At 42.1% G+C, this 26,677-nt stretch overlaps 1 protein-coding gene across 1 annotated transcript in view; it reads right to left on the bottom strand.

The window, feature by feature from the left end:
• Positions 1-351: 351 nt before the first annotated feature.
• Positions 352-26,677, bottom strand: part of MYO16 (myosin XVI) — a 407,489-nt gene continuing 381,163 nt past the window's right edge. The window contains exon 31 of the mRNA XM_003800011.3: positions 352-579. Within this exon, the coding sequence (XP_003800059.2) occupies positions 352-579 (228 nt within the window). The remainder of the gene's footprint in view (positions 580-26,677) is intronic.

Here is a 26,677-nt window from a genome sequence, read left to right on the forward strand (position 1 = left end):
GAGCTCTATAAAAACCACTGTACAGAGTGTGCATGGATGGCTCCTCTGTCCTCCCTCACCCTGTCCACACTGCTCCCAGGCTTTCTCTTGCTACCTAGGAGTAGCCTGGCCCTATAAACATGGAGCCTGAAAATCAGTGTGTCACCACAAAATGGATAAGAAAGAACACGCGCACACACACGCGCACACACGCACGCACACAGGGCATCTCTTGTACTTGGTGGCAGCGTCCTGTGCTGTTTTGGGTCTGTGAATGGATGAGGACCCAGCCGGTGTCAGAGGCAGCCTTCTGAGGGTGCAGCCTTGGGTCAGTAGGCAGCTTTATTTGGTGAGTCTGCATTTCAGGCCCCATCACATGCCACTATCCCAGAGCTCAGAAGGCAGCCGGTTGCAGGCGGCTCCCTCGGGCTTCTTCAGCATGGTGGGCTTTTTGCAGGGCGGCGGGGGTGGCACCCTGGGCTCGGCGTGGCTCAGGAGCTGCTGCCAACCTTGCCTCTCCTCGCAGAGCTGCCGCCTCCAGTCCAGCAGCTCCTGCAGGGCTACACTTTCGTTCTCAGAGAGCCTCAGCTGGTGGATGACCTGTGGGAGGGAGAGAAGGAAAAGGAGCACCAAATGCAGTGACTGCGTGTGCCCGGGCAGCAGCTCCAGATGCATGCAGAGAGGCCAGACTGCGGCAGGGAGAGACAACACTTTCTGCAAAAGCTCCAGGCTCTGCTGCCTCTGGAGATGGTGCCACCCGCCCAAGTCAGCTGTGCATGGAGGTGATGATGGCAGCAAAGCACCAGGAAGCAGGGAGGGCAGTGCGCTCTGCACCTGCACGTGGTATAAGCGATAAGCAAGTGCCTGCCCTCTGCTGCTGCTGGCTGCCCATGACATCTCATGTCCTCTCTGACACTTGTGTCTGTAACAGATTTTCTCCTGCTAACAGGAGCCACTCTACGTGTCCAGAAGTCAACGTACACGGCTACGAGGGCAGCAGGACCCCACTGCAGACCATAGGGCAGGAACCCAATGATGGAGCCCTCCTTGAGAAGGGCAATTTAACAGAGAATCACATCACGCTATTTCCAAGTGTTAAGCGTTGCACCAGACAGCCATGAGAATACCCAAGAGCTCATTGGAGGCAAACCAGCGGGCTTGAGAATGCCTGCTGCCTCCTTGGGGTATGGCTGTGTGCTCACTTTTGTGGCAGCAAATCTCAACAATGAGCTAAAATAGCAACTGTGCCCTGCCCCGATCAGCAGCCCTCAAAGGTGGAAACTTCAAGTGTCCTTTTGCAGGACAGCATCAAAAAGTGGAATTGTACTGGCTGAGCCCTCTTCCCTGGGCGCCTGGAGCCAGAGTTGAGCCCCCTGACTGCAGAGGGCACAGCAGGATGCAGGTTATGGGGAACCCCCTGAATGCAGAGGGCACAGCAGCACCCAGGTTATGGGGGGCCCCTGACTGCAGAGAGCACAGCAGGATGCAGGTTACAGGGAACCCCCTGAATGCAGTGGGCACAGAAGCACCCAGGTTATGGGGAGCTCCCTGACTGCAGTGAGCACAGCAGCATGTAGATTATGGGGGGGCCCCTGACTGCAGTGGGCACGGCAGGACACAGGTTATGGGGGGGCCCTGACTGCAGTGGACACAGCAGCACCCAAGTTACGGGGAGCCCCCTGAGTGCAGTAAGCACAGCACCATGCAGGTTATGGGGGGCCCCCTGACTGCAGTGAGCACAGCAGGACACAGGTTAAGTGGCTCTGCTGATCCTGTTTCTGCCCACAGCCAGTCATCTGTAATGTCTGGACACTGTAGACATCTATTATTTTCTAGCAATTCTAAGTAAATATGCTCGTTTTTCAAAAGGTGGGATTCTGGAAACACTGATGAGAATCTGGGGGAAAGTCATCACCCTACCAATCCAACTAGCTGGGAGTTCTAGTTCCACTCCCAGCTCATCACGGCCCCTCTATAAAACAGAAAGTGAAGCAGGACACGGGTGGCTGAGGCTCTAATGGAGGGAATGGTCACCTGAACGTAGCGGGGCGAGGGGGTGTTCTGTTTCAGTTCTAAAACCAACACCCGAGCCTACTATTGACGGAGGCGGAGGACTTTAAAGGCTAGTATGAAGGAGACGGCGTTTAAGGGATGAAAGTCACATAGTTAGGATCCATAATTTGAGTCGTGGAGCTGATTATTCACAAAAGGAATCTGTCAAGTTGAATTTAGGGACAGCCACAGGGGAGGAGAAGGCGGTGGCTGCTGGTCCCTCGATGCCGTCGCTGCGTGTCGGCAGGAAATGCGCTGTGCAGCTCAGAGGGCCGGAGCCGGTGCCCAGACCCGCCAGGATAGGAAAGGGACATTCCTGCTGCACAGGCACCTGCAGGAGCCGCACGGCTTCTCCGGCGAGGCAGCAGGGCCGGGGCGCGCCCAGCTCGGCGAGGGAACGAGCGCAGGGCGGCTCCCACCGCGCCTGCCCTTCCGAAGTGCCTTACAGATGTAATGCATGTGCTCCTCTGAAGTCAGCGCCACTGTTTCACAGGTGAGGAAACTGAGGCACAGAGCAGTCGGCAATGGACAGATGGAAAGCGGTGAAACCAGCGGTCTGGCTCCGGAGTCTCGGCTCTGAACCGTCACTCCACCCGCTTACCAATCAACCACCCAGCCATTGTCACCCTGCCTCTGACAGAGGCGACGAACCTGTGTGCCTGGCCCGGGCTTCCCTTCTCTTTTTCTAAACAAAAACGTGAGTGATACCTGTTTGTCTCCACAAGAGCGCACTTGACTTTCTACCTTGTCTCACAAGCGTGTGCCGCGGGGCACAGCCACCCCCTGCTGTCTACTCTGCACATGCGCAGTGTTCTGTTTGTCTGCTCTGCGCATGCCCTGTGTCCGTGCTTGCCTTCTCGGCACATGCGCAGTGGGCAGCACTGATCTTTGGAAAATGCCGTCAATAGACTTACTCTTAGCAGAGAACCCTCCACTGATGGAAGAGTGTCTGTGCCATCTCAGATGAGTATCTTCCCAAAGCTTTCTTAAGATATCATCTTTCCTAAAATGACACCATTTTTTATTCATTTATTTAGGAAACAAAGCTAGGAACTCCTAGTCCCACAGAGGAAGAAGTAGGTTGCAGCAGCTTACTGCTCCCATTGTAAAAATTTTAAAAAGAAAATAACAAAAATCGTATTTTTAAAACACGAGAAAGTCCTGCCATATGCAGAAAATTCCCCAGGGAGCAAAGCTTTCTGAGATGAACTGATAATTACCAGCTGCCTTTTTTTTTTTTTTTCCTCATGGAGGCATTTGTTAACTGAGTTCTTCTGCAGGCCTGGAGAGTCTTTCTGACACTCTGCAGGTGCACAGGACTAGAGAAAACCACTGAAAACTTAGGATCCTCAAATGCACATCCATTTCATCAGGGACATCCCTGGAATTATTCCACTGGAGGGGTGACTGGTGTCTTAGGCCAAAGCAGATAAAAATGCAGAACAAGATCCCGGCAATGATAGAAGTACTTCTGAAGTGAGACTCCAACAGGGGACATGACAGACTCAAGCACACGGCCAACCTCCTCTCCCAATCACTTGCTAGATTTTGAAACTGTGGGGGCCCAAGTCTGGAGTGTGGGGCTGGAGTCCTGAAAGGCAGGACTGGACCTGTGTCATCCTCAGTGCCATGAAACAAAAATGTCTCAGTCCAAAGCACAGGGGAATCAAGCATGAGGATGGGAAGAGAAGCGAGGCAGGGAAGCAGGCTGCTTCTCCACTGAGGCTCAGAGCCGGATGACAGCAGCAGCTGAATTGTCCCTGGAAAGACTTGAAGCCAGACATCAATGAAGTGCAGCTTCAGTTACTGCAAGAAGATGATTCAACCCACCATGCTGGACTCAATAAAAGTAGCCCTCAAAAATTAAAATGAAATAAAGGTGTTTTTAGACAAATGAAAATAAGGGAATTTGTTACTGGAAGTCTTGTACTAATAGAAAGACAAAATTAAGCATTTTTTAGGGTGAAGGGAAATGAACCCAGATCAAAAAGTGGAAATTTAATACAGAATCATGAAGACTGGAATTCGTGAACTCATGGGTAAGTATAAATTACATGTTTGGAATGTCTCATAGACTTCAAATTACACGAAGAACATGAGTGCAAGCCCATAGTAACTGCAAACCCAGGAGGGATTAAACAGGGTTTAGACATCCTAAAGTTCTTGGAAATCAGGAAAGTGGTAAAAACAATCAGATCTGTTAGGATGCAGTAAGTCGCGGATGCAGGTTTTACCTTCCAGTGAAAATTCTGAAAGAGCAGATGGAACATTTAATCAAACAGGTAATGTAAGAAAAAAGTACATTAATAAATATTCAGGTAAATCTAACAGGCAAGAAAGGTAGAGAAGAGGCTATAAAAATAGAGACCAATTTATTCCTAACAGTGCAAAAGAGGAAAGCATAAAAATGAGACAAACAGGCTCCACATCTCGACCCAGCAGTTGGTGTTACCCTTCGCTGGCCCTATGGCCTGCATCTACTTCAGATTTCTTCTAAATCCTAAACCCTTTTCAGCAGTTTTTCATAAAGGCCAAAAATATACTAGGTGCAACCCTCTTCAGAAGCATCACGACAGGAACAGACTTGAGGACTGAGTCAGTCTAGGGAAGCACAGAGGCAGCCAGTCAGCTGAGAGTGACTTTCAGCAGCCGTGGGTCTGATCAGACTTGTCAGGAGGGACTTTGACAAAAAAGATCCCAAATCCCCTGAGTCATTGCTTCTCTTTTTAGGAAAAAAAAGTTTTCTTCCCTTTCAAAGCGTCTCAATTTTAAATATCTGCATTCCAACTCCATTATAAAAGGTAAAACTTGTGCATACACACCATTAGAAAGCCTTGTCTTAATGAGAATATTGATGTTTTGAATAACGTAGCAAGTACAGAACTCAAGAGCTTTCATGGTTCCTTGAGCAAAAATTTGACTGATGTTTGCAACAATTGAGTAACATCTAGAATAAACATTTTAATTCAGGGATCCTGTGGAACCATCCTTATTTTCTGTCTTAGAGATTAATAGCTATCAAGTAAAATCTGGTATGTGTATAAGGGTAGTTGCCATAATGGCCTAAAGAAGATTCTAAATATTAATATTATTGATCTTCATTTAAAAAAATACTTTTCAGAGGTTATTTCTCAAATGAAGGTTAGAATTCTGTGCAAAATTACCTGATAGACCACTACCTTCAACATAGCAAAGGTTAGAAGGTGTTTTAAAGTTCTGATCTGTGAAATGGTAAACAGAAGACGAGAGAGGCAGCCAGGATTTCCTGACTAAAGATGTTAGTTACTTAGTTGTAAAATATAAATGTGATTTATTTATATTTCTTATATTTGTTAAGATTGTGAAATGCAAGAATCATATTTGTCATAAAGAGTGTTAAACATTTCAGAATAAAAAATAAATGCCACTATAAAATGCTATTTAAATGGTGAACCAGTAACATATAAGCAACTAAAATGTTTAAAATATTTATTCAGCACTGTAAAAACACCTCCATCAACTTTCATCCAACCTTTAAATGTTACATCCTAGTGGTAACCACAAAACCAGTCGTGTTTTCCTTTACCATTGTTTGATAGTTCATACAAAATTAAATATTACCATTTAAAAAAGCAGTAATGATGTTGTAATGAAAGCTCTCATTTAGGTATTGAAAGGAAATCATTTCTTTTTGGAAAGAGATACTGCTGGCAATGTGAGCTTGGAGGCTGCTGGCTTCACACTGGGGAAAATGTATCCTGATTGGCTGATGTGACAGAAAGGAGGCCATAGTGGGATCTTTCAGCTTTTAACATGTTTTCCATCGCTTTAAAAGATTGATCTTTACCCCATATTGTTCCGTTACCCATTCAGATAAGTAGTCACAGATTTACTTTATTTTCTGGAATGTTTTATATAATAGTCTTTGTACACAAAAATCATTACATTTAGAACCAGAAGGAAGTGTTATAATTAGGAGAGTAGAAAGCTGTCACATCTACAGACCTCTGGTGTGCACAGTGCTGCCTCTGTGCTCGGTGCCCTGTGCCCCACGAGCACGGCCAGTGCCCCGCTTTCACAGGCGATTGTAGGTGAGAAGAACATGCACGTGCCTTAAGTTGTTACAGTCGGCACAGAGACAGCGGGATGAAATGAGGAAGGTTTTTGGTTTGTTTGTTGTTCTTCTCTTTTCAAAGCACATCCCTGTGAAAAGGGTAAGATCTGAAGAAGCTTCAGGGGATGGAATATGAATTTTAAGATGTGAGATTGTCACCTAACTAACCAGTTGGAAAAGGGGAAAAGAAAAGGCAGGGAAGGGGATTTCCACAGAACTCGATGCAGGTAGGTGACAGGAGGGACTCTGAACTTCATTCCTTAACATGGAATGACAAACTCACAAGGAATGTGAAGCTGTTCTGAGCAGAGACGGTGCGGTTGGGAACCCTGGGCTCTGGAGATACCGGTAGGTTGTGGGGATTGGAATCCTTAACCAGATAGGTTGTGGGGATTAGAATCCTTAATCTGCCACCTACTTGCATAACCCTGAACAAGCACTCACCAGTCCCCCCACCTGCGAAGTGGGATCATGGTAGTTCTCTACGGCATGCTGACTCAGCGAGGATGTCTGAGTCACACGTGTGGGCTACTAAGCGCAGCCTGAACAAGCAGAGGAGCAGGACACGCAGGGGTGCTGGGATTTCGGCCTCATTAGCCTCAGACGGGAGGAAATCTCGGTGTGCTGCTGAGTTATGATCATCCTGACCACTGCCTTCAATTATGCTATGTGAAAGCCCTTCTCCAAATTTAAGGCCCTTTGAAAATATAACATAGTTTCTTCCTTTATTAGTAAGAAAAACTCTCAAAATACTGAACAACAGAACTATGATTTATATCTGATTTAAAACTAAAGAAAGTCATATAGAAAGAAAATGATGAAAAGTTTAGGGATTTTATGAATTTTAGGAGTAAGATAAAAAGAATATAACCAGATTTTATGTAATCTATAATATGTATGTATTATGTTTTCTGTAATGCTTCTGAAATTGGGGCTTGTATTATTAGGGGTCCTCAAGTTTTCTGGACAATTTAAAATTTTTTGCATTTATATTTTCATGACGTTTTTAAAAAGTAATGTAATTTTTCTTTGAATATCATTGAGCACTACCTTTCAAGCTAGTGCTCAATGATTTTGTTTTGTCGCTTTTTATTTTATTTACAAGTAGTTTGACACAAGTAATATTTTTATACTATTGCACATTAATGGTAAATATGCAAATACAGGTTTTTCCTCTAATAAAAAATAAATGATATCATAGAGTAGGGTAGGTTCAATAGTTGACCAGCGGTTCCAATAGAAAGGTGGTAGAGATTTGGTTAACCAGTAGCCCATATGGTGGAGGTGCACAGAGGCTGACGGCTGCAGAGTCACTAAAATACTCATGTTTTCAACAGAAGTATCATTTCAGTGAAACAAAATCTTACATTTAACATGAATGTTGTGAATTTTAATTTTTTTCATAGGTTTTTACTCTACTCACTGGTAAATTTACTCTAGTTTTACACCTGTAATGAGAGCTAAAAGGATATAGGCATGTTATGTAATACTATGTATGTATACATTTAATTAACATTGTTATTAAATAATTTAAGACATAGTAAAGGTCTAGGAGATTTTTCTTTTATTCATTTAAAAAGGATCAGTCATACCTATTATGTTAGTTGAAGAAATGAACCAGTCCACGTGAGCAGAATTGGTGACTGCTTGACACGACTACGGTGTCCTTTAGAGTCCAAAATGAGTAAATTAATCTCTGCCCAGCACAAAGCAGCCAGTGTATTTGCTCAGAGAATTTAAATGGCATAAGCATATGAATGCCTGGACCATGTTACAGAGATGAGAGAAATGTTATCACGGTAAATAAATTTGTGGGTTTATTTATTTATTTTTTAATTTAGGGGGTAAGTGGACACCTTACCTCCATCGGTCGGGAAAGAGAACAAGAGAAAGCCTTCGAGCAATGCCAGGCAGACCCTGAACGAATTCTTAAATACATGAGATGTATTTCACATTTCACAGATTCAGCTAAAACCCTTTCAAACACTAGAAAGCCCTGGGAACTTATTAAAAATGCTCTGTTGCTCTGAAATCCCACAGGGTGTGGGTGGTCCCATGCCCACTACTTGCTGGGAGCTCAGACACGCCTAAGTGGGTGTGAATGGCTGGCAGGCAGGGCCCCTGAGAGGGGGAACAGTCACCATGGACTTCTCGGTGGCCAAAGAATGCAATGCTTTAGGCTTAAGAGATCAAATAAACTTATAACATACTCAGAGCTATTAATTTTGGATGGCATGGAAAAATGGTACTAGTCTATGACCGGCACAAAACCCAGGCTTTGAGATCAGGGCACAGGCTTTCTGTCCGTGTAAATGTCTTTCAAAACAAAGTTGTTTGGTGGTGAATCTAATAAGATACTTGCGAGATATTCTGCAGTGTTTATTTTTAAATGTATCATTCAGAAGAGATCGTAAAGCTTCAGGGGTTGAGGGCCACTGCAACTCAATAAGGAGAAAGCAGAAAGCCACAGTTTATAGAAAGCTGGGAAAATGTGACACCGTCGGCTCCCAAAGAACCTGACAAACGGACCCACTTCAGAGTGAGGGAAGGCTGCTGCAGTACCCTGGGAGCCACCACAGTGTGGGCTGCACGTAGGGGGGCAGCATTTTGCATATACGGCCTCCAGTCAGCTTACACTGCCTTGAACACAGCCTGGGTGGCACCTGTAACACCACCACGTCCTCCTTTCTGCTTCTAAGGAAGGAATGCATGAGGGGAATGCTTAGCCATTTGCATTCCGTGAATATGTATGCCTCTGGACACCCAACAACATTTCAAGCTCCCAGCATGTGCTGGCAGATACATAAATAATCATGATCCAACTCCAAACCCTCTTCCCTACGGCTAGGGTACCCATCCTCACACAAAATCTCTTCCATTCAGGTTTCCAACAAGAAGATTCCTTCACAGAAGCAGTAATCCTTAGACAATAACAATGTTGCTTAAGATACTGGTTACCACCGCCACAACTCAGTATGGGGTTACAAATTGATTTTATTTTGTCACTGAATCTTGCTGATTTGTATTTAGTAGTTCAAGACACTAATCTAGGTTCCATTCCCCTACTCATACTTGGGTTTCCCAAGACCTAGGAGGCATCACTCAGATGTGAACAGAGTTTGATAAAATAAGTTCATGTAGGTTCAGCTTTAACAGTGGTTAAAGCACCAGCCACATACACCGAAGCTGGTGGGTTCGAACCCAGCCCGGGCCAGCTAAACAATAATGACAACTGCAACAGAAAATAGCCGGGAGTTGTGGCAGGCGCCTGTAGTCTGAGCTACTTGGGAGGCTGAAGCAAGAGAATCGCGTTAGCCCAAGAGTTTGAGGTTGCTGCAAGCTGTGAGCCACAGCACTCTACTGAGGGTGACATAGTAAGACTCTGTCTGTCTCAAAAAAAAAATTGAGTTCATGCAAGTAAGACATTTATAATTAGTTAACTAATTTTCCAAGTTACAAGACACTAAATCCTTTCTAAGCTGGAGGGAAATACAACATGGTCTCCAGGCCTAAGGAGGTTTATTATATATGTATGTATTAATTTCCAATAATTTCCTATTGTGCCAGTATAAGTTCTATGAGAGGAACTAATTGCAAAAAAGATATAAATTTTCTTCCCTTTCTATGGATATGCCTTTCTGTGAATTTTAATAGGTGTAAATTAATAATTTGCTGCTGATTTTTAACTTGTCTTTCCCTTCAAGGATAAAATGGCCTTTGTTAAATAATTCATATGTAAAATCATGTTGCTGTTCATTTGTCACAGAATTGATTTTACTATTGACTGTTCACCCAAAGGTGAAAAGAGGCATTTACTGACATTTATGGAAATTAAAAGAAGGAAGTGTCTTGGCTGACTGAATAGTGAATATTAGTGTTTCAAATGCAAATCCCATTTCCACTCTGTGCTAACAAGAGGTTGGAGGGGAGAAAAAGTTAAAGAATGAAATTTGAAAAACACATGTGTGAAGGCAAGCTCCACCTAAATAAAGCTGCAAGATGGAGCACAGATACAATGCCATTTTAAAAAAGTATTTGATTAAAGAGTTGACTGTTTCTGTACTTCTAAAAATTAAGATAAATGTCTGAAAGCAAAAACAGCATATGTGGTTTAGGTGGAAAAGAGTTGGTCTTCCTAATCCAAAAATAGTCATTTATCCAAGAACCTAATTAAGTTCATTCTTGGGATTCTGTTTTCTTTGTTGCCTCAGATTTAAATAAAAAGAAAAATATTCTTTAAAAGGCATGTTAAAAGTTGTATTGCAAACGAGACTAGCTAGTTCTGAACGATAGGAGGTGAAGGAGGAAGAGAGAGAATTTAAATGTACCACTTATCTTGATGCTTTTTTGAAAATAATATCTTCTTTGTTTTTATAGTAAGTGAGATTATATTGGAACACGTTAAGTATAATTGAAATACTTTTTTATTTGCATTTGTCAATTCATAGTTATTAATAAAAATGGACGATGATGAGTGACTGTGTGTGTTTCTCCATATTAACTGAAATCTCTAGAACAGAAGTTTATGATCATACTACAAGTCATGCAATGCAATTAATTTGTGACAGGTAGGACATGGATTTTATATGAACTATTTCCTCTTAATTCATCTAGCAGTATCAATATAAGCAACTAGTAGTTTCAGCACAAATCGGTAGCACATATTTGGAGTGTTACAGGGATGACATCACAGCAGGATACAGTGCAGGGAATGTGTGGAAAACAATCTCTTATACTGCAAACAGAAAAGAAGAGTCCTGGAATTCCCTTTAAAATACGTTTCTTGGGATGATATGAAAGGCTTATTCCACATATCAAGAAGCATAATGGATGCCAGTTAATGTACTAAATTTTTTTCTCTCTCTAAAAAAAAAAAAAATTTGCACGTATATCATTTGCTTGTTCAAAAATCTTGTTCAAACTGCAAAGACAGAGTCAGGCCTGTATGTTTGGAGAAAGTGCTGTAATTCTTGGCCACACTGATTACTGTGCCCTCTTGTCGTCCATCCTCACACAAACCACATTCCAACTCAACCTTCTATGCTGAACACACCCTGTAATTCTATTTCTCTTCCCTACGACAGTCCCACTTTGTGTGTCCAAGTATAAACCCCTCTCCCTGATGAGATCCTCAGAGGCGTCCAAGCCCCATCTCCAATGTCTTCATACGATCGCTTTAGATCTTTGAAGCTTTTCCAGGTGTGGTCGTTCTAGCAGATACAACCTTGTGAAATAAGCAGGTGAAATTCTACCAGCCTCATGTCACAGGTGCAGAAATTCACCAAAGTCGCTTGGCTGTTAAGTGGTAGAGACACACTGCTAATTCAGTACATTGAGACTAGCCAGGCCTTGTGTGCACTCATCACACTGCCTTCCAGGAAGCTTTCCTTGTCTGCTAATTAACAAATGTGCTCTAAATGACTGTGAAAGTAGGAAGCACTGTGGCAGGTTCCACAAGAGACACCAAATGTGGCCTGCTCGCCCCAGAGGTCTCCATTCAAATGGAACAACAGGACATATATGTGTAAAATTAGTTAGACAAGACTCAAATACCGGAATTTCACTAGACAGGACAGCATGATTCGCCTAATGACTTATGTATGTGATTGCTCTTTTGGATCATAGAGGGGGACTGAACTCATTCTAAGACAAAATGGCCACTGGGATTTGGGAAAAGATTTGGATGAAGAGGATGGAGAGAGCCCAGAAGAGGAAGTGCCATTTGGGCCTGGGAGGAGGAATGGTCCTGCCGTGTTCACGTGTATACTTAGAATTACAAAACCACAAGAGAGAGAAGCCTGTGAGGTGGGGTGTGGGATTTGAGCGTTGACTTTGTAACAACGTTAAAGTTGTGAGTAATGAGGAAAGGACAGAAGGCAGGAGAGCACGGGGGAGCGGGGGTCTGCATCGCCAGAGCACAGTGCCCCAAACGTTCCTTTAGACAGGATCTTACTTTACACAGTTTTGCAGGACACTTTCTACCTCTTAATTTATTAATTTCTTAAAACATGTTTTCCACTACTAAATATAATTATGAATGTTATGAAACTGGGTGTGTACAGAACTCTGTCCAAGTGGATTTTAAAACATCAGCTATAATTTGGGAAGGGGCATCCATTAACACCATCTTGGGCCTCAAGAAAGGAAAGTACCCTCTCTGTCTCCCACCTTGCTTCCCCCTTCAGAGTATGGGTACCAGCCAGAGTCACCCATTCTTTATAATCACTAAATAAACTGAAAGGTCCTGAAAATGTTAAAATATTTCTATATTTCATGGTACCAAGTTGTAGGAAATTGACTATCTCTCTGAGCAAAATAGTCCATTAATTTCTGAGGAATTTCTGAGAGTTATAAACTTCACACATGTAGAAGGGAGAGGATGTGCAGAGTGTGGCCTGGTGGAAGCACTGCTGATCATTATTTTGTAGTAAAATTCCTGGTAAGCAACATTCTAATAATTCTATCATTGAACTATACAAATCAGCAATAAGGATAAAATAAAGAATAAAAATAAAGAATAAGGATTGCCAAATGATAGAGGCTAAACTTTGTTAAGTACCAAAAATAATAACATTCAGCAGCAACAATAAAATCCTAAGTTAAATACACAAGGAAGAGGGGCCAGCTGGGGTCACCAAGTGCTGTGACAGACCAGCCACAAATACCATGGCTTGGCACAAAAGAGGCTCATATAGAGGCCAGAATCTCATGAATGGAAGCCCTTTTGTCATAAGGTGACCAGAGTTTAACATTGGTAAAGCGGGACACCATTGACTGGGGGGGAGGGGGTTCTTAATTAAACATTTGATCTATATGGAGCAACAAAAATTTTCATAGAATGCGAAAATAGTATTGTAATATATATATTTTTAATTTCAACATAAGTACAATTTACAAATATAATACATTAAAAAAAATTATGTATAGGGTGGCGCCTGTGGTTCAAAGGAGTAGGGTGCCGGCCCCATATGCCAAAGGTGGCAGGTTCAAACCCAGCCCTGGCCAAAAAAAAAAAAAAAAAAAAAGATGTATAGTATTATTTTATTCTTTGGCATATTTCTCATTTGAGTGAATTTTTTTTAGTAGATTGCTGTCGTTGTTTAAAAGGTCATGAAATTTTTCACAAGAATTTGTTAAATTATATTTATTTCACACATAAAATGGCTTTCAAAGTCTCAACACTTAATTGTGATTTTTCTGATGTCCACACTTTATTTACCGTAGAAAAAATGCGTTCAGTCACAGCATTAGTTCCTGGTAAGGACAGCGTGGATCCCACAATTTTTAGTGCATTATTGTATGGAACATGGTTTGTTTCAAAATGATGAAATATTTCTAAACATTTGTTCTCTATTGTGATTTTTGCTGATGCCCAAGATTTAACCTTTTCCTTGTCAATATTTTTTTAATAATGATACCTTGTAAGTCATAAGTGTCATTTTCAAGGCCAGTGCTAGACTTTTTGCCACCACTATAAAATATAAATGAGTACTGTCTGCTAAATTCATGAAATAAATAAATGAATTACTTACCTAAATTATCTGAATAGCTGATTTGTTGACATCACTTGTTTAACTAGCACTAGCATGCAGTACGATGTGTCTGAGAGACAGTTACAAAATGTTTTCGTGGTTGCCAATGCCAAAAAATGCCACTGTTCATTAAGTCCAAACAATGGTGGTTGAATTCTAACAACTGATCAACAATGTGAACTTTGATAAGCAGTTCTTAATAATCAGTTCTCAAGAATTATTTATTATTAAAGTTTAACATTATAAAATTAACAAAAATAACAAAACTCATATCCTGGTGCAATAGCCACACGGCAGTGTTGGGACCAGAATTGCTGCTGAGAGACCACCGCACACATGTAAAGACAAAAAGTGCTTTATTTTGCAGGCATATGCCTGGGCCACTCTTCCTTCAGCTGGCTGGAGGAAGGGCAACCTGCTAGTGAAGCTAGGTGAGGTTTTTAAAGCCATAGAGAAAATCATCCAGTGTTTTGTCCTGCTGGGCTGCTATTGGCTGAGCTGTTTATGGTTAGGGACCCTCTAGAGAAGGGGGAGGGGCTAATTGTTTGTTCCAGACAGTTTGGCTCCTTCTGAGCTAACTGTCCTTGCCTAGAACCCAGGGAGGGAGTCAGTCTCCTTCTGACACCCATTCCACCTGGGCAACCTTGCCCAGGAGGGGAGTAGGAAGTTTATATTAGCCTTTTCATTTCCAAATGAAGTTACATTAACCTCTTCATTCCCAAATAGAGTTACAGTAATCTTTTCAGCAGCTGAAAACTGTATATTCCCTTCCCATTGTCCCATTTTTCCCTAGCTTGTCGTGTATTCTTTCCAAAAATCGGGACTTTTTAAAAATGTCATGGGATGTGGGACAAATTGTTAAAAATCGGGACTGTCCTGCCAAAAGCAGAATGTCTGGTCACCTTACTTTTGTGTTACCATAAATGTACCTGGCCTGAGTCTGGGAGGAGTCTGTGTCCAGTTTGGAGGTGGGAAATGCTACAGAAGGTCAAGCAGGAAGATTTGAAAGGGCGGGGCTGTCCCTGGGCTCCCATCCCATTGGCTAGTTCAGTCACATGACAGCTTGGCCCTGCCTGGACGCTCCCTGTGTCCCTACGTGCTGAGGAAGAAATGGATTTGGCAGCACACGTGTGATTGCCACTATGGGGTCACTTACTGTGCCTTTAAGACACTGTCAGGGAAAATCATGTGGGGACAAATGCTGGAGAAAAGAAACCCATGTCAGTCAGGATCAAGAAGGGAAAGATAAGATTTTTTTAAAGTATGTAAAACATGAAAGCAAATATTTTTAATAACGTATTCTTTCTGAAAACAGTAAATATTACCTGAAATCCACTTGGGCTTCAAAATCTAGGCTTTTTATATCATTGATTTCATGACACTTATTTCTAATATCACACTTCATTTGTTTTAGAAATAGTCAGAAGTACAAAATGACAGTTTCAAATCTGAAATGACAGTTTTATGATCTGTGATCATAAAAATCAGAAAAGAGCCAGGCCACTGAGGTCCCCCAAGGTCATAAAGTACCTTCCTTCATCAATGTCAGTTTATTCTGTCAGCACAATGGGAATCTTTATATTTTTCAGCCAGAAATTCGTTCAAAATTTTCAGGAAATTTGGGACCCAGATTCTCTGGCATCTCTATCCCAATTCTCCAGTGTCCTGAGCAGAAATTGAGGTTATATGTCCAATATTTTCTGTTAGGTCTGGAGGGCAGTAAACAGGTGGCAAGGAGGTGGCTAAGGGCAGGGAGTAGGAACCAAATTGCAACTGGAAACTATTCCCCATGGGAACATTCATAGCAAAAGTTCCTAGTGACCTGCAATTGACCTAGAGCACATTACCATCTAATTAAAACTGTGACATAATCTAGTCTATAAGCACAACCTGTCAATCACCCCAAAGGCAGAAAACCACAACCAATCATTCCAGGACAAAGGCAGGATAAACTAGTGAGCTGATCCCCTTGTGGAGACCAACCCTTTCCTCTCCCTCTCTGGAACATACTTCACTTTGTTGTGCCTGCCTTCTGCACTTAATTCTTCCTCTTATTTGAAAGACTGTGTAAAACTGCTGTGATCACTGTCGCCATCAGTGAGACTCAGTCTCAGTACTCATCCTTGGGAGTCTGGGGACCAGGGTCTGTGCAGGCAGACATAGTACTTCCCCTTTGCAGAAAAGACAAACGTTTACCCTTTACTTAGACTCTGAACAGATCCAAGTTTCCAAACCTAGTGGGACTATTTTGGAGAAAGTTCCAATACAACGCAGCCATAACTGGTATTTCATATGTACTTAGCCTCTTGTCGCAGTTTATAACTGACAAGTTTCCCTTTGTTACGCTTGACGTTTATAACTAATAGTAATTTCGACTTCATTGAACAGCTTGTAACCAGCAGAGTTAATTCTCTCCTGCCCCACTGGCTAGCTGGCAGTTCCAGTCTGTCCCTATCCTAGGGGCTGGGCTGACCCCGCAGCCTGGAATGCTCCCGTCGATGTTGGTGCAGGGAACCCCAACTTCCTTACCGTATCTTTGCCCAACTGCAGCTCAACCCAGCCTTCCTCAGTCCCACCATTCTGCTTACCTGCTGCTCTCCTTTCCCCTTTCCACGTTTTATACCTTCTAGTGAATTGTACATTTCACTTAAATACGGCTCATTGTCTGATTTCCCAAGCTAGAATTTAACTTCCACGAGGGCAAAGATATTTGCTCTGTAAACTAAGGCGTCCCAGTATGCCTGGCACAGTGGGCCTGCAATAAATGTTTGTGAACTATGAATAAATGAACCTCAGAAAATGCAATTTTATGCAGTCTACTCTCTTAGAATTCATAACACTAGATGTACATTATTATTCTATGCTTTAAGTTGTTTTATCCATCACTGACACATGCACAGCCATAACTGAACAGAGTTATATGCACTAAAATCTGCCATATTATTCTTTATGAGCAATGTCAGGAATCCTACAGAGTCATTTTCATGGCATGTGACTTTCAAATTACACAACTTTAGAAGCCAATCATCACATAAAATGTCACTTCACTTTAAGATCCTCCAGCCAGTGAAGTGACTGCCTGTGATCCTATTTACAAAGTTTATTGATATGTTTTTACATAGAACTGAATTAAAATTTTTTTTAAGTCAGGGAATAATATATCAGTCTGCTTCTGTTAATTCTTCTGTGGTTGCCACTGTTGGACAAATTGAGTTAGCAATTTATTGAGTACTTTGTCTTTGGAATACAAAAGTGATTAGGATGCATTCAATGTATTTTCTATAAGCAAAAAGTCTACTGGATACACGCACATGATTATAATACAACAAAAAATTGCATAAAAAATGGAGTTATAGGAGCAACGTTACAGTGACAAGTAATTTGTTTGGGCAGGGTCCTCAAGAAAGGCCATGAAGAAGACAGTGATATTGTAGAAGAAACTGGCAAGTTACAGGTAAGCGTGGAGAACAGTCCATTTCTGACAACGCACTCAGTACTAGGAGGAAGTCAGTGGCATGATAGTACATTTTGAAAATATGAAATAATTGTTTTCTCTACAAAAAATATACAAAATTACATAGCTAACTTACACCATTCTCAAAAATAAATTTCAGGTAGCCTAAGTTTCTAAATTTAAAAATGTAAACCTAAAATTGATTTAAATATATATATGAAGATATCTTTATAGCAGGCTGCTGTGTAAGAAAGATATTTTTCTTTTTAAAAATTTCTTTAAAAATATGTCCTTGAACAGAACAACAAGAGTACAAACCTTGAAGGTAAGAATTTGACTACCTTAACATAATAAATTTTTGTGGAATGAATACATAAACTTGGCCAAATTGGACTAAGCTTATTGCACCCCAATTCTCTCATTTATTACAACTAAAACTTTGGAGAAAATACAAAACATCTATCTAAGGAATCGGAAAAGCAAAAAAGCAGGCAAATTAAGAGAGAAATCAGAACGTGGAGAATGTTTGAATGAGAGAGAAGGAGGAGGTGTTAGGGCTAGTGCGCATGGGATGCTGCGGGAGGACCTTCCTCTTGCGCAAGTGAAATGAGACCAAAAACAAACTCAGACTTCAGGACTGAAGGCGAGCAACAGAAATGGTAAATACTGGTGTTTCTCCCAACTATTTTTCCTCCCTTATGACTGTGGAAAACAAGAGTTATGCCATTTCCTGGGAGGTTTCCTTAAACACAGACACAGCGCATTTGACAACCACAAAGTAAAGGTCAGTCCAGGAGGGTGAAGGGGTCAACACGGCTGACCAGAAACAGAGTGGACCTGGGTGTGCATGTGTTACATGCACTGAATTCACCACCAAAACATACACTCAAAGTCTCACCACTGAGATGTAGATGGGGAAATTAAAATGGATATTAGACAGTCTTAGAATAACCCCAAGAAGCCAGTGAAAGGAAACAAAAGAATAAAAACAGTGTAGACAAATAACATATAACAAAACTGGTGTAAATAAATCCCATCACATCAATAACACTAAACAGAAATTGTCTGACTAAAGGTTATCAGATCAGATAACGAGAAACAAACCAGTCTGAATGCTGCCTACAAAAATCTTACACTAAATATTCAAACAGATACACTCATACATCGCTGCTAAGAAAGATAATTTTCCTTGAGACCATGGTGTTTTATTACAAAAATAGAATACCAATTTCAAAAACAAAACAATCCTTTCCCATTTAATGAAAAATGTGTTATTTCGTAGATTTTCCTGTGCATGAGTTATATGCGACTCCCGTGGCACTAGAATCAGTTTTTGCACTGCGTGCCGCTTGAGTCGTATCTGACTCACGACATACTGAATTGGTTCCTGAGAACTGAGTCCTTTGTCCTTCCACAAGTGTCCGGTTGGCCCTGGAGTGGACCTTGGGTGGTTCTGGATGATGCCCTGTGAATCACGCCTCTCAGTCTGTGGGACTCCGTCACATTGCTGCCACGTGGATGCTGATCACAGGCTGCCAGGCAAACACCGGGGGGATGTGTGCAGGGACGCTGCCGTCAGAGAACACTGTCCAGCAAGGGTGGCGCACTCCAGCCGCAGCAGGTGCAGAGGCGGGGACATGCGGTGACTGACAGCAAAGACCTGCAAGTGAGCAGTGTGCAGGTGTGCTGTGGACCTTCCCATCTATCCACCAGTTCTACACGCTTCCAAGGCCCTGCGCTCAGAACCCGTGTGACCCAAATACAACTCACACGGCAGTGTGTTTAAGGGAAAGGATGGCTATTTTTGAAGGGAGAAGGTTAAAAATTTCTAAAATTAGATTTCAGTGACTATTGCACAACCCTAAGAACTTATTAAAAAACATTGAATTACAAAATTTAAAGATGTTGCTTATTTGGTACATGAATTATATCTCAATAAATGTTTTTTTAAAGAAAAGAAAGAAAAAAATATACCTTTCAGACAATGATGAAAAGAAAGCTGTGGCTATATTAATTTCAAAATAGACTGCATAAAAGAAACCTGGTGACGATAAAAGAAAATTGCATAATGACAAGTAGATTTCTTCACCAGGAAGATGTACAAAGTCTATGCATTTAAAATAGAGCTTCCAGGCTCAGCCCCTGTTTTTCAGCAGTGGAGCTGGCAGGTTTGAACCTGGCCCAGGCCTGCCAAACAACAATGACAACAACAACAAGAACAACAACGAAATAGCCACGTGTTGTGGTGGGCACATGTAGTCCCAGCTACTTGGGAGGCTGAGGCAAGAGAACCGCGTAAGCCCAAGAGTTTGAGGTTGCTGTGAGCTGTGACACCAGGGCACTCTACTGATGGCAACAAAGTGAGACTCTGTCTCAAAAAATAAAAATAAAATAAAAATAAAAAAATAAAATAGAGCTTCCAAGTGCACTGAGTAAAAATGGAAGTAATTGAGAGAAGCAGACCAAGTAAAGCTGTGGACGTTGGACTCTTCCCTCAGTAACTGGCAGAAAAGTAGACAGAACACAGCAAAGACATGAAACTGAGCACTGTCAGCCACCTGACATTTCCAGAAGATTCCACCCACCAAAAGCAGAATCCACACATTTCTCAGGATTCCACAGACATTTCACCAAGACAGACCACATCCTGGCACAAAAGAAACCCTACTACATGTAAGAGAACTGAAAGTCATAAAGAGAATAGTCTCCCATCATAATGGAATTAAACTGGAAATCACTAAAAGAAAGATAACTGGAAAACCTCCAAATATTTGGAAAGTGGCAGAATTAGCCAAAGAGGAAGTACCATGGGAAGTTGAAAAATATTTTGAACTGGATGAAAATGGAAAGAAACATCTCAGCACGTGGAGGATGCAGCCCGTACAGTGTGCGACAAAATCCACAACTCTGAATTAAAAGAAAAGGAAGACCCTAAACCCGCGTCTATCTAACAGGTAGGGAACCAGAAAAGGAGAAAATTGAACTGAAAAAAAGGAAAGAAAAGAAAATAGAAATTGGTGAAATGGAAAAAACAATACAGTCCACAAAATCAAAAGCTAGTTTCATAAAAGATGGATAAAACTGATACACTTCCAGTTAAACTGACCAAAAAGACACAAAAACCTACACATGAGGTGGCAGCGAACATTGTCCATAAGGTGTAAAAATTATCACAATTTTCAAGAAAGTCATGAAACCAGTTAGAAAATAGAAACAGGTGCTTCTGGACTCACAGGTAAAAGAATCTGTGAAAACACTCCTGAGCAACCAGGGAGACAGAAAGCCAAAGAGCCATTTTATTCTTGGCACATTGGCAAAACAAACAAACAAACAAACAAAAACAAGTGTTTAGCAGGAGAAATGGAAAACCTCATCCCCCTTCAGCCGCGTATAAGCTGGTGTGACCACGTCGGGAGTAACCGTGGCACCTGCCACCAGGTTTGAAGATGTCTCTGCCCAGAAACGCAGCCCTCCACTTCCAGGGAGACGCCTGCGAGTCTTTGTTTTCTTTCAATTACGAGTGAGAAGCATTTTCAGTGAAGTTTGCCTCAGCACTGTTTGTGACACTGATAACTTGGAAACGAATTTGATATGTTTTCCACCCCATTTTGTCAAATTGTAAACATGTTGTTCTTAAAAAATGCTGTGATTACATTTACAGAAAATTTGTTTCTGAGAAAAGTTTCAAATGAAGAAGGCATGTTTACACCTAAAAACTGAGCAACATAATTCTGTTTTTAATTTTGTTGGTGTGGAAGAGAGCTTACAAAGGTGTCAGCAGAAATTCATGCTCTTATTGTTCGACGTTTGCAAACTCCAGCCCTGAAGTGAAAGTTTTAGCTTAAGCACGTGACCTGCCCCATCGTCTCTGAGAACCCACTGAGCTCCATCATCTGGTCAGGAGATCTCCAGGCTGGGCTTACTGGGCACCACCTGCCACGTGCTTCCCCGAGGAAGCGCTTTGGCTGTTGCACCTGCAGTCAGGGGTGCCAGGCAGCGTGACACCTGTGTTTCAGAGCAGGGCCTCCCCTCCCCAGACTCCTCCTCACTGAGCTTGTTGAAGGAGCATGAATGTGACTTTGTACTAAGGCAGAGCATGGGGGTGAGGGCCCACAGCTCCTCCGTACTGATGCCGTCACCCCGAGCCAACCCTCAGAATAAAACCACAGGTGAGAGCAACGTGCGTCAAGATGGAAAGAAGATCCTCCCTAGTAACAAACAGCCTTTGGCAGATGGGTCCCCAGGGTTACAGGTGACAGTCTGAGAGCACACACAGCATGGATTATTGTTAGTGGCCATTATGGGATTTAGGGGACACATACACACTTAGTAAAAATGCCAGTGTGGATGAACGGCTGGGTGCCCATCCCAGGACATGATTCATTTCTCACGTGTGGGAGAAGCAGGATCAAGGACGGGGGTTTGTGCTTTCTTCTAAAAATCTGTAGCTCTAAAGCAAATACAGCAATATGTTAAGGTTTACCAAAGGTGGGTATTGTATGAATCCCTGTGCTTTCTTTCTAAACTTAAAATATTCCATAGTAAAATATATCTTTAAAAATTACACATGACAGACTTTATCAAAATCTCAGAGAAATACTGGGCTTTGTTGATTTGATCTAATCTCCATCTTTTAGGTAGCACCTCTTATGCTAATTAGAACTGATGTTCAGAATATTTATCTGGAAACAGAGGACTGTCATGATGACAACAGCAAGCATTTTATTTATTTATTTATTTTTAGCACCTATGCTATTTCAGGCAGCATACTAAGCATGCATGTTCCATGTGTCTTTTATAATCAACATGAAAAATAATTACAATTTTCAGGGTGGCACCTGTGGCTCAAGGAGTAGGGCGCCAGCCCCATATGCTGGAGGTGGTGGGTTCAAACTTGGCCCCAGGCAAAAAAAAAAAACAAAAAACCTGCAAATATTAATAATTACAATTTTCTATACCTACATGTTAAATGACAGATCTGAGATTCTTCTCTGGGTCTTTTATTGTTTTCTTCCTTTCTTTAACTAAAAACAATTAATTAAATTACTTAAAGTGATGCTGAAATTGCCCAACTCCCTGAGAGCCTAGACATAGCCACATTTTCTGTTCCTTCCTCCTCTGCACAACTGTTTGTGAATCTCAGATTTCCCACCTGGAAGGGAAGTTTGCAGAAAGACCACAAGACCCTTTTCCTCTTATAAACATAGCCACTATTTCTGGTTTATGATTCTTTTAACATTTTAGGCAAATTTTCCTCATTGATAATATATAGTCAATCACTTAACTAAAAAAACACTGTGCATTTAAATAAATTCAGAATATACATGGGATATAAATTTTATGATGAAAGACCACAGAAGATAGGTTTTATTTTCTCAATTTCTATTTATCTACACTGGATATGACCTTTTCCTGTTGGAAATGCTGCCATTTCACTCATACCATTAAATTAATTTACTGCCCTCATTGCCTACACACCCAGTGTAAGTCACGAGAGGTGAATACTGATTCCCTGAACCTGCACGGTGTGAAAGAGCTTCCAAGGTAGATGTCTTGCTCTTTGTAGCTTTTATATGATTACGTTATATATATATTATGTATCTTTGTGAAAGTGTTATCTAATTTCTGTTTCCTGCTGTGTACTTTAGAATTATCCTTTAATGATTAATTATCCTTTAATGAAATGTATCTACATTTCATTATTTTATCTAACACACAATTAGTGTCAATTCCAAGTTATATTTTAAAAATTCCATAGGACAAATAAAATAAGTATGGAAAGAAGGCATCACATTTATTTAGTGCCCTGCTACCCTCAATTTTGTTGTTAAGTGACGTTACAAAAGGATCTGATGGGTCAGTGAAACAGACCACATAGCAGTTTGTTTCTGGATGTGGATAAATTGCACACTGATTATGTTACGGCTTTCATCGGCAGTTACACCGTCAGGAGTAGGCTGGAGAAAAGTCTTGGGTGTTATATTGCCGCTATTTTACCAAAGACCATCAATGATTTCTTATACTGAATATCTAAATATGATCAATATTCATAATCACTTTTTATGTTCTTTAAAAAAAACCCAAAGAATATTTTTTAAATGCTTGGCAAGAAATACGATAAATGCCTGTACGGAGAATAAAGATCGTAAAGCGCACGGTATTCCTGTGAGAACAGACAGCTGAGAGGTATAAAAAGGCACAAAGGAAAAGTCGGGAAGATAAATGGTGACATAAATATAAATAAGCTTTGCCCAAATTAAAAAAAAAAGAAAACATTTCATTTCTCAATGTCCAGTGTGGGCCTCTAAACAGATGCCAGTAATAACCAGGAATTTTTATGCCAAAGGCAAGCACCAAGCATTTCATTTTAACCATTCCCTCTGCTGCCGTCCTGCCTTCGGGTGGTACCCCCTTCCTGAGCCCCTGGTGACTTTCACGCTCTATTTATAACCTATGGGCTTCCTGTGTCAGGCTACCTGGCCCTCTGAGTCAGCAAAGAATGCTCAGAAGTCCCTCTGGCAGGAGCATGTGCTCTGCGCGCCCTCTACGCTGAGCCACTCACCTCGGAGGATTGCCTCACGCCAAAAAGCATGAACTCCAAAAAGGAATTAAATCTCATAAAGTGGTAAGTAGATAAATGTCGTGTTACTGTTCTAAGTGTTATATAATTCCAAAACTAAACAGAAATTCTCCTGTAACCTGGGAAATTCCAGATTTAAATCCTGGAAAGAGAGCCACAGAGCCCCACAAGGGCCAGTATGTGGGGGTCCATGATGTCACAGGGTCACTGCTGGCTGGATTCCTATACAGAGGGTCACAGCAATGACCCCAGGGCCTTCTGAGCCTCCCATGCAGGAGAGTGATGACCATGGACAGCTCATGTCTCAGCCTTTGCTATTTGTAAGTGAAACTGATTTTTACTACTTTCAGAGAAAGTCATTATATTTTGCAAGTTAATAAGATATTATGATGGAATACAACATAAACTTCATGTTCTATATTTTGTACCTTTGGAAAAAAAAAAGCACCCACTATTTACTGAGGCTCTACCCCTGTGATATAAAGTTTTACATCTACATGAAGAACAAAAGAGTTTTAGAAAAATAGTGGTTTGGGATGTATAATAGGTTTTATGGATAATAACAATAAAATTAGATTATAGTGTCAGTCCAATTTCTGAGTTCCAGGCAACAGAAACTGTGAACAGCTCACAGAGGTAGAGACTTTATTGGCAGGCTAAGGACGGCCGTGACTTCAGAAGGGAAGGTCTGGGCAACAGGCCTGCTGGACAGTGTCCGGGCAGCTGCCATGCCCTACTATTCTGACACCGCCGGATGGAGACACCACTGCCAGGCCTCTCCCCGCGGAGCCATGCCTGCTCTGGTCACCCTCTTCCATCACACGTACGTCTCCCACTCTGCGTCCCGGGAGAGAGATCCACTGAGCCCCACTCACAGCCCCACTCCCATCTGCTCGTGCAGCTGTGTAAGGAGGGAGGAGGGAGGGATCTCTCTCATTACATCTTCATTCTGGCAAATGAGAAACTTAAACGCGTCACAAGTGCCCACTATTGCTACTTAAGACTTTTATCTTGAACCAAACATTCTCCAAATATTATGGAAAAATCCCACGGCTCTTCCATTCCTTTTAATGGGTTATGGTAAGTTCATTCTCAGGCACAGGGCACGTGATCTCGACCTCTGCTCGGGACTCCCACTGCACTATCCATGGGATAATCGACAAATTACTACATTTATTTTCTCTTTTCTTCATCTCTAACAACACATGTATTTTATCTTCTTTAGAGGAATTTCATGAAAGCATTGATTATGCTAGTTAAAACACAGACATCCTCAAAGAGAAATTCAAGTTTTGGTCCACATTTAATTTTACTGCTCTGTGCCCAGGCCATTCAGGACTGATTTTTATAGCATTTCTATTTAATTCCATGAGTAGAAAATCTAAAAGGCAGCACTCCCATACGTGTCCTTACTTCCTCTGAAACGTCACACCAGGGACGCTTTCTGAAAGGCGTGTGTGGCTGAGAAACACGAGGTTTGACACCACTCTGCACCTTCCCCCTCAGGGGGCCACAACGTACATGAAGGAAATGAGCCTGGTTTTCCTTTCCCAGGAGAACGAGAAGGTGCCATACAGTGGCTGGGGTTCCTGCTGCAGCAGGGAGGTCTGTATCTGAAAACAGGCCCCTTTTCAAAACTGGGAATGGAAAATGATTCTTGGTGACTGTCCCTTCTCTGGTAGCTTCTCAGCCAAAGTGTGAAGGGTTGGAGAAGCTCTGCAGATGCCTGTAGCACACACCTCCCTCCAAAACCGCTCCTTAGTCTATGAACCACATCGTGGGGAAGCCCTGGAAGGAGGCTGGCCTGTTGCTGCTCCCAGGGGCAGGAGTCAAACCCATTAGGATCGGGGAGCTCCCACTTACACCTGTCAGGAAAACCCACTAGGGATCGGGGAGCTGCCACTTACACCCTGTCAGGAAAACCCACTAGGGATCGGGGAGCTCCCACTTACAACCTGTCAGGAGAACCCACTAGGGATCAGGGAGCTGCACTTATACCCTGTCAGGAAAACCCACTAGGGATCGGGGAGCTCACACTTACAACCTGTCAGGAAAACCCACTAGGGATCAGGGAGCTCCCACTTAACAGGCAAAGTGAAGGGGGACGTGGCACACCTCCTGGGTGCAGGACACAATTATTACAGAGAGTCCACCTGACAGATGTGAACATTGTAACCTAATTGTTAGTACCCTCACGGTAATCTAAAATTAAAAAAAAAGAAAACCCATTAGCATTTTCTTTCCATTTCTGTGCCTGTATATCAGTGCAAGTGATTTCAGCAGTTTTCCTACAGTAAGATTTATTCTTAAGACTAAAATTATTGATTTTTCTCACTACCTGATCAGCATTACTTAGAAAAATCTCAGCTGATAATATGGCCATGCCCTCAAAATACTAAGTATTCTGTGGAACGCTGATCAGTGGCTGAGTAGCTGATTTCAGGGGAACATCAGGACGCTTGGCTGGGGTTTTCCACACTGTGTGTGACGTAGTAGAGGTTGTGCAGTGAGACTCCTGTTGCCAGAGCACTGATGTTTTAAGATATTGGTAACAACATTGTTGCTGCTATTGGTTTGCTCATCACCTGGAGGGCAACATCATGTATTTTTGGGGTTTTTTTTCAGGTTTTGGCCAGGGCTGGATTTGAACCCGCCACCTCCGGCACATGGGGTTGGTGCCCTACTCCTTTGAGCCACAGGCACCACCCAACATCATCTATTTTGAAGATAACTATTAAAAGTACTATTTTAAAATTCAGCATAGAAAATTCACTAACTCCTATGGTACAAGTCCTTTTTGTTTCTAAAAACATGAGAGTTTATTTTTTCCTCTTGACATAGTGATTTTTATTCAGGGCCACACACATGAAGTGCAGACACACATCCAAATGGCTCTGGGTACCAACACCGTTCAGGGTCACCCCCATCTCTCTGGGTACCAACACCATTCAGGGTCACCCCCATCTCTCTGGGTACCAACACCGTTC

The sequence above is a fragment of the Otolemur garnettii genome, unplaced genomic scaffold, assembly GCF_000181295.1.
Source record: "Otolemur garnettii isolate 467f Iridium unplaced genomic scaffold, OtoGar3 scaffold00161, whole genome shotgun sequence".
Classification (NCBI taxonomy): domain Eukaryota; kingdom Metazoa; phylum Chordata; class Mammalia; order Primates; family Galagidae; genus Otolemur; species Otolemur garnettii.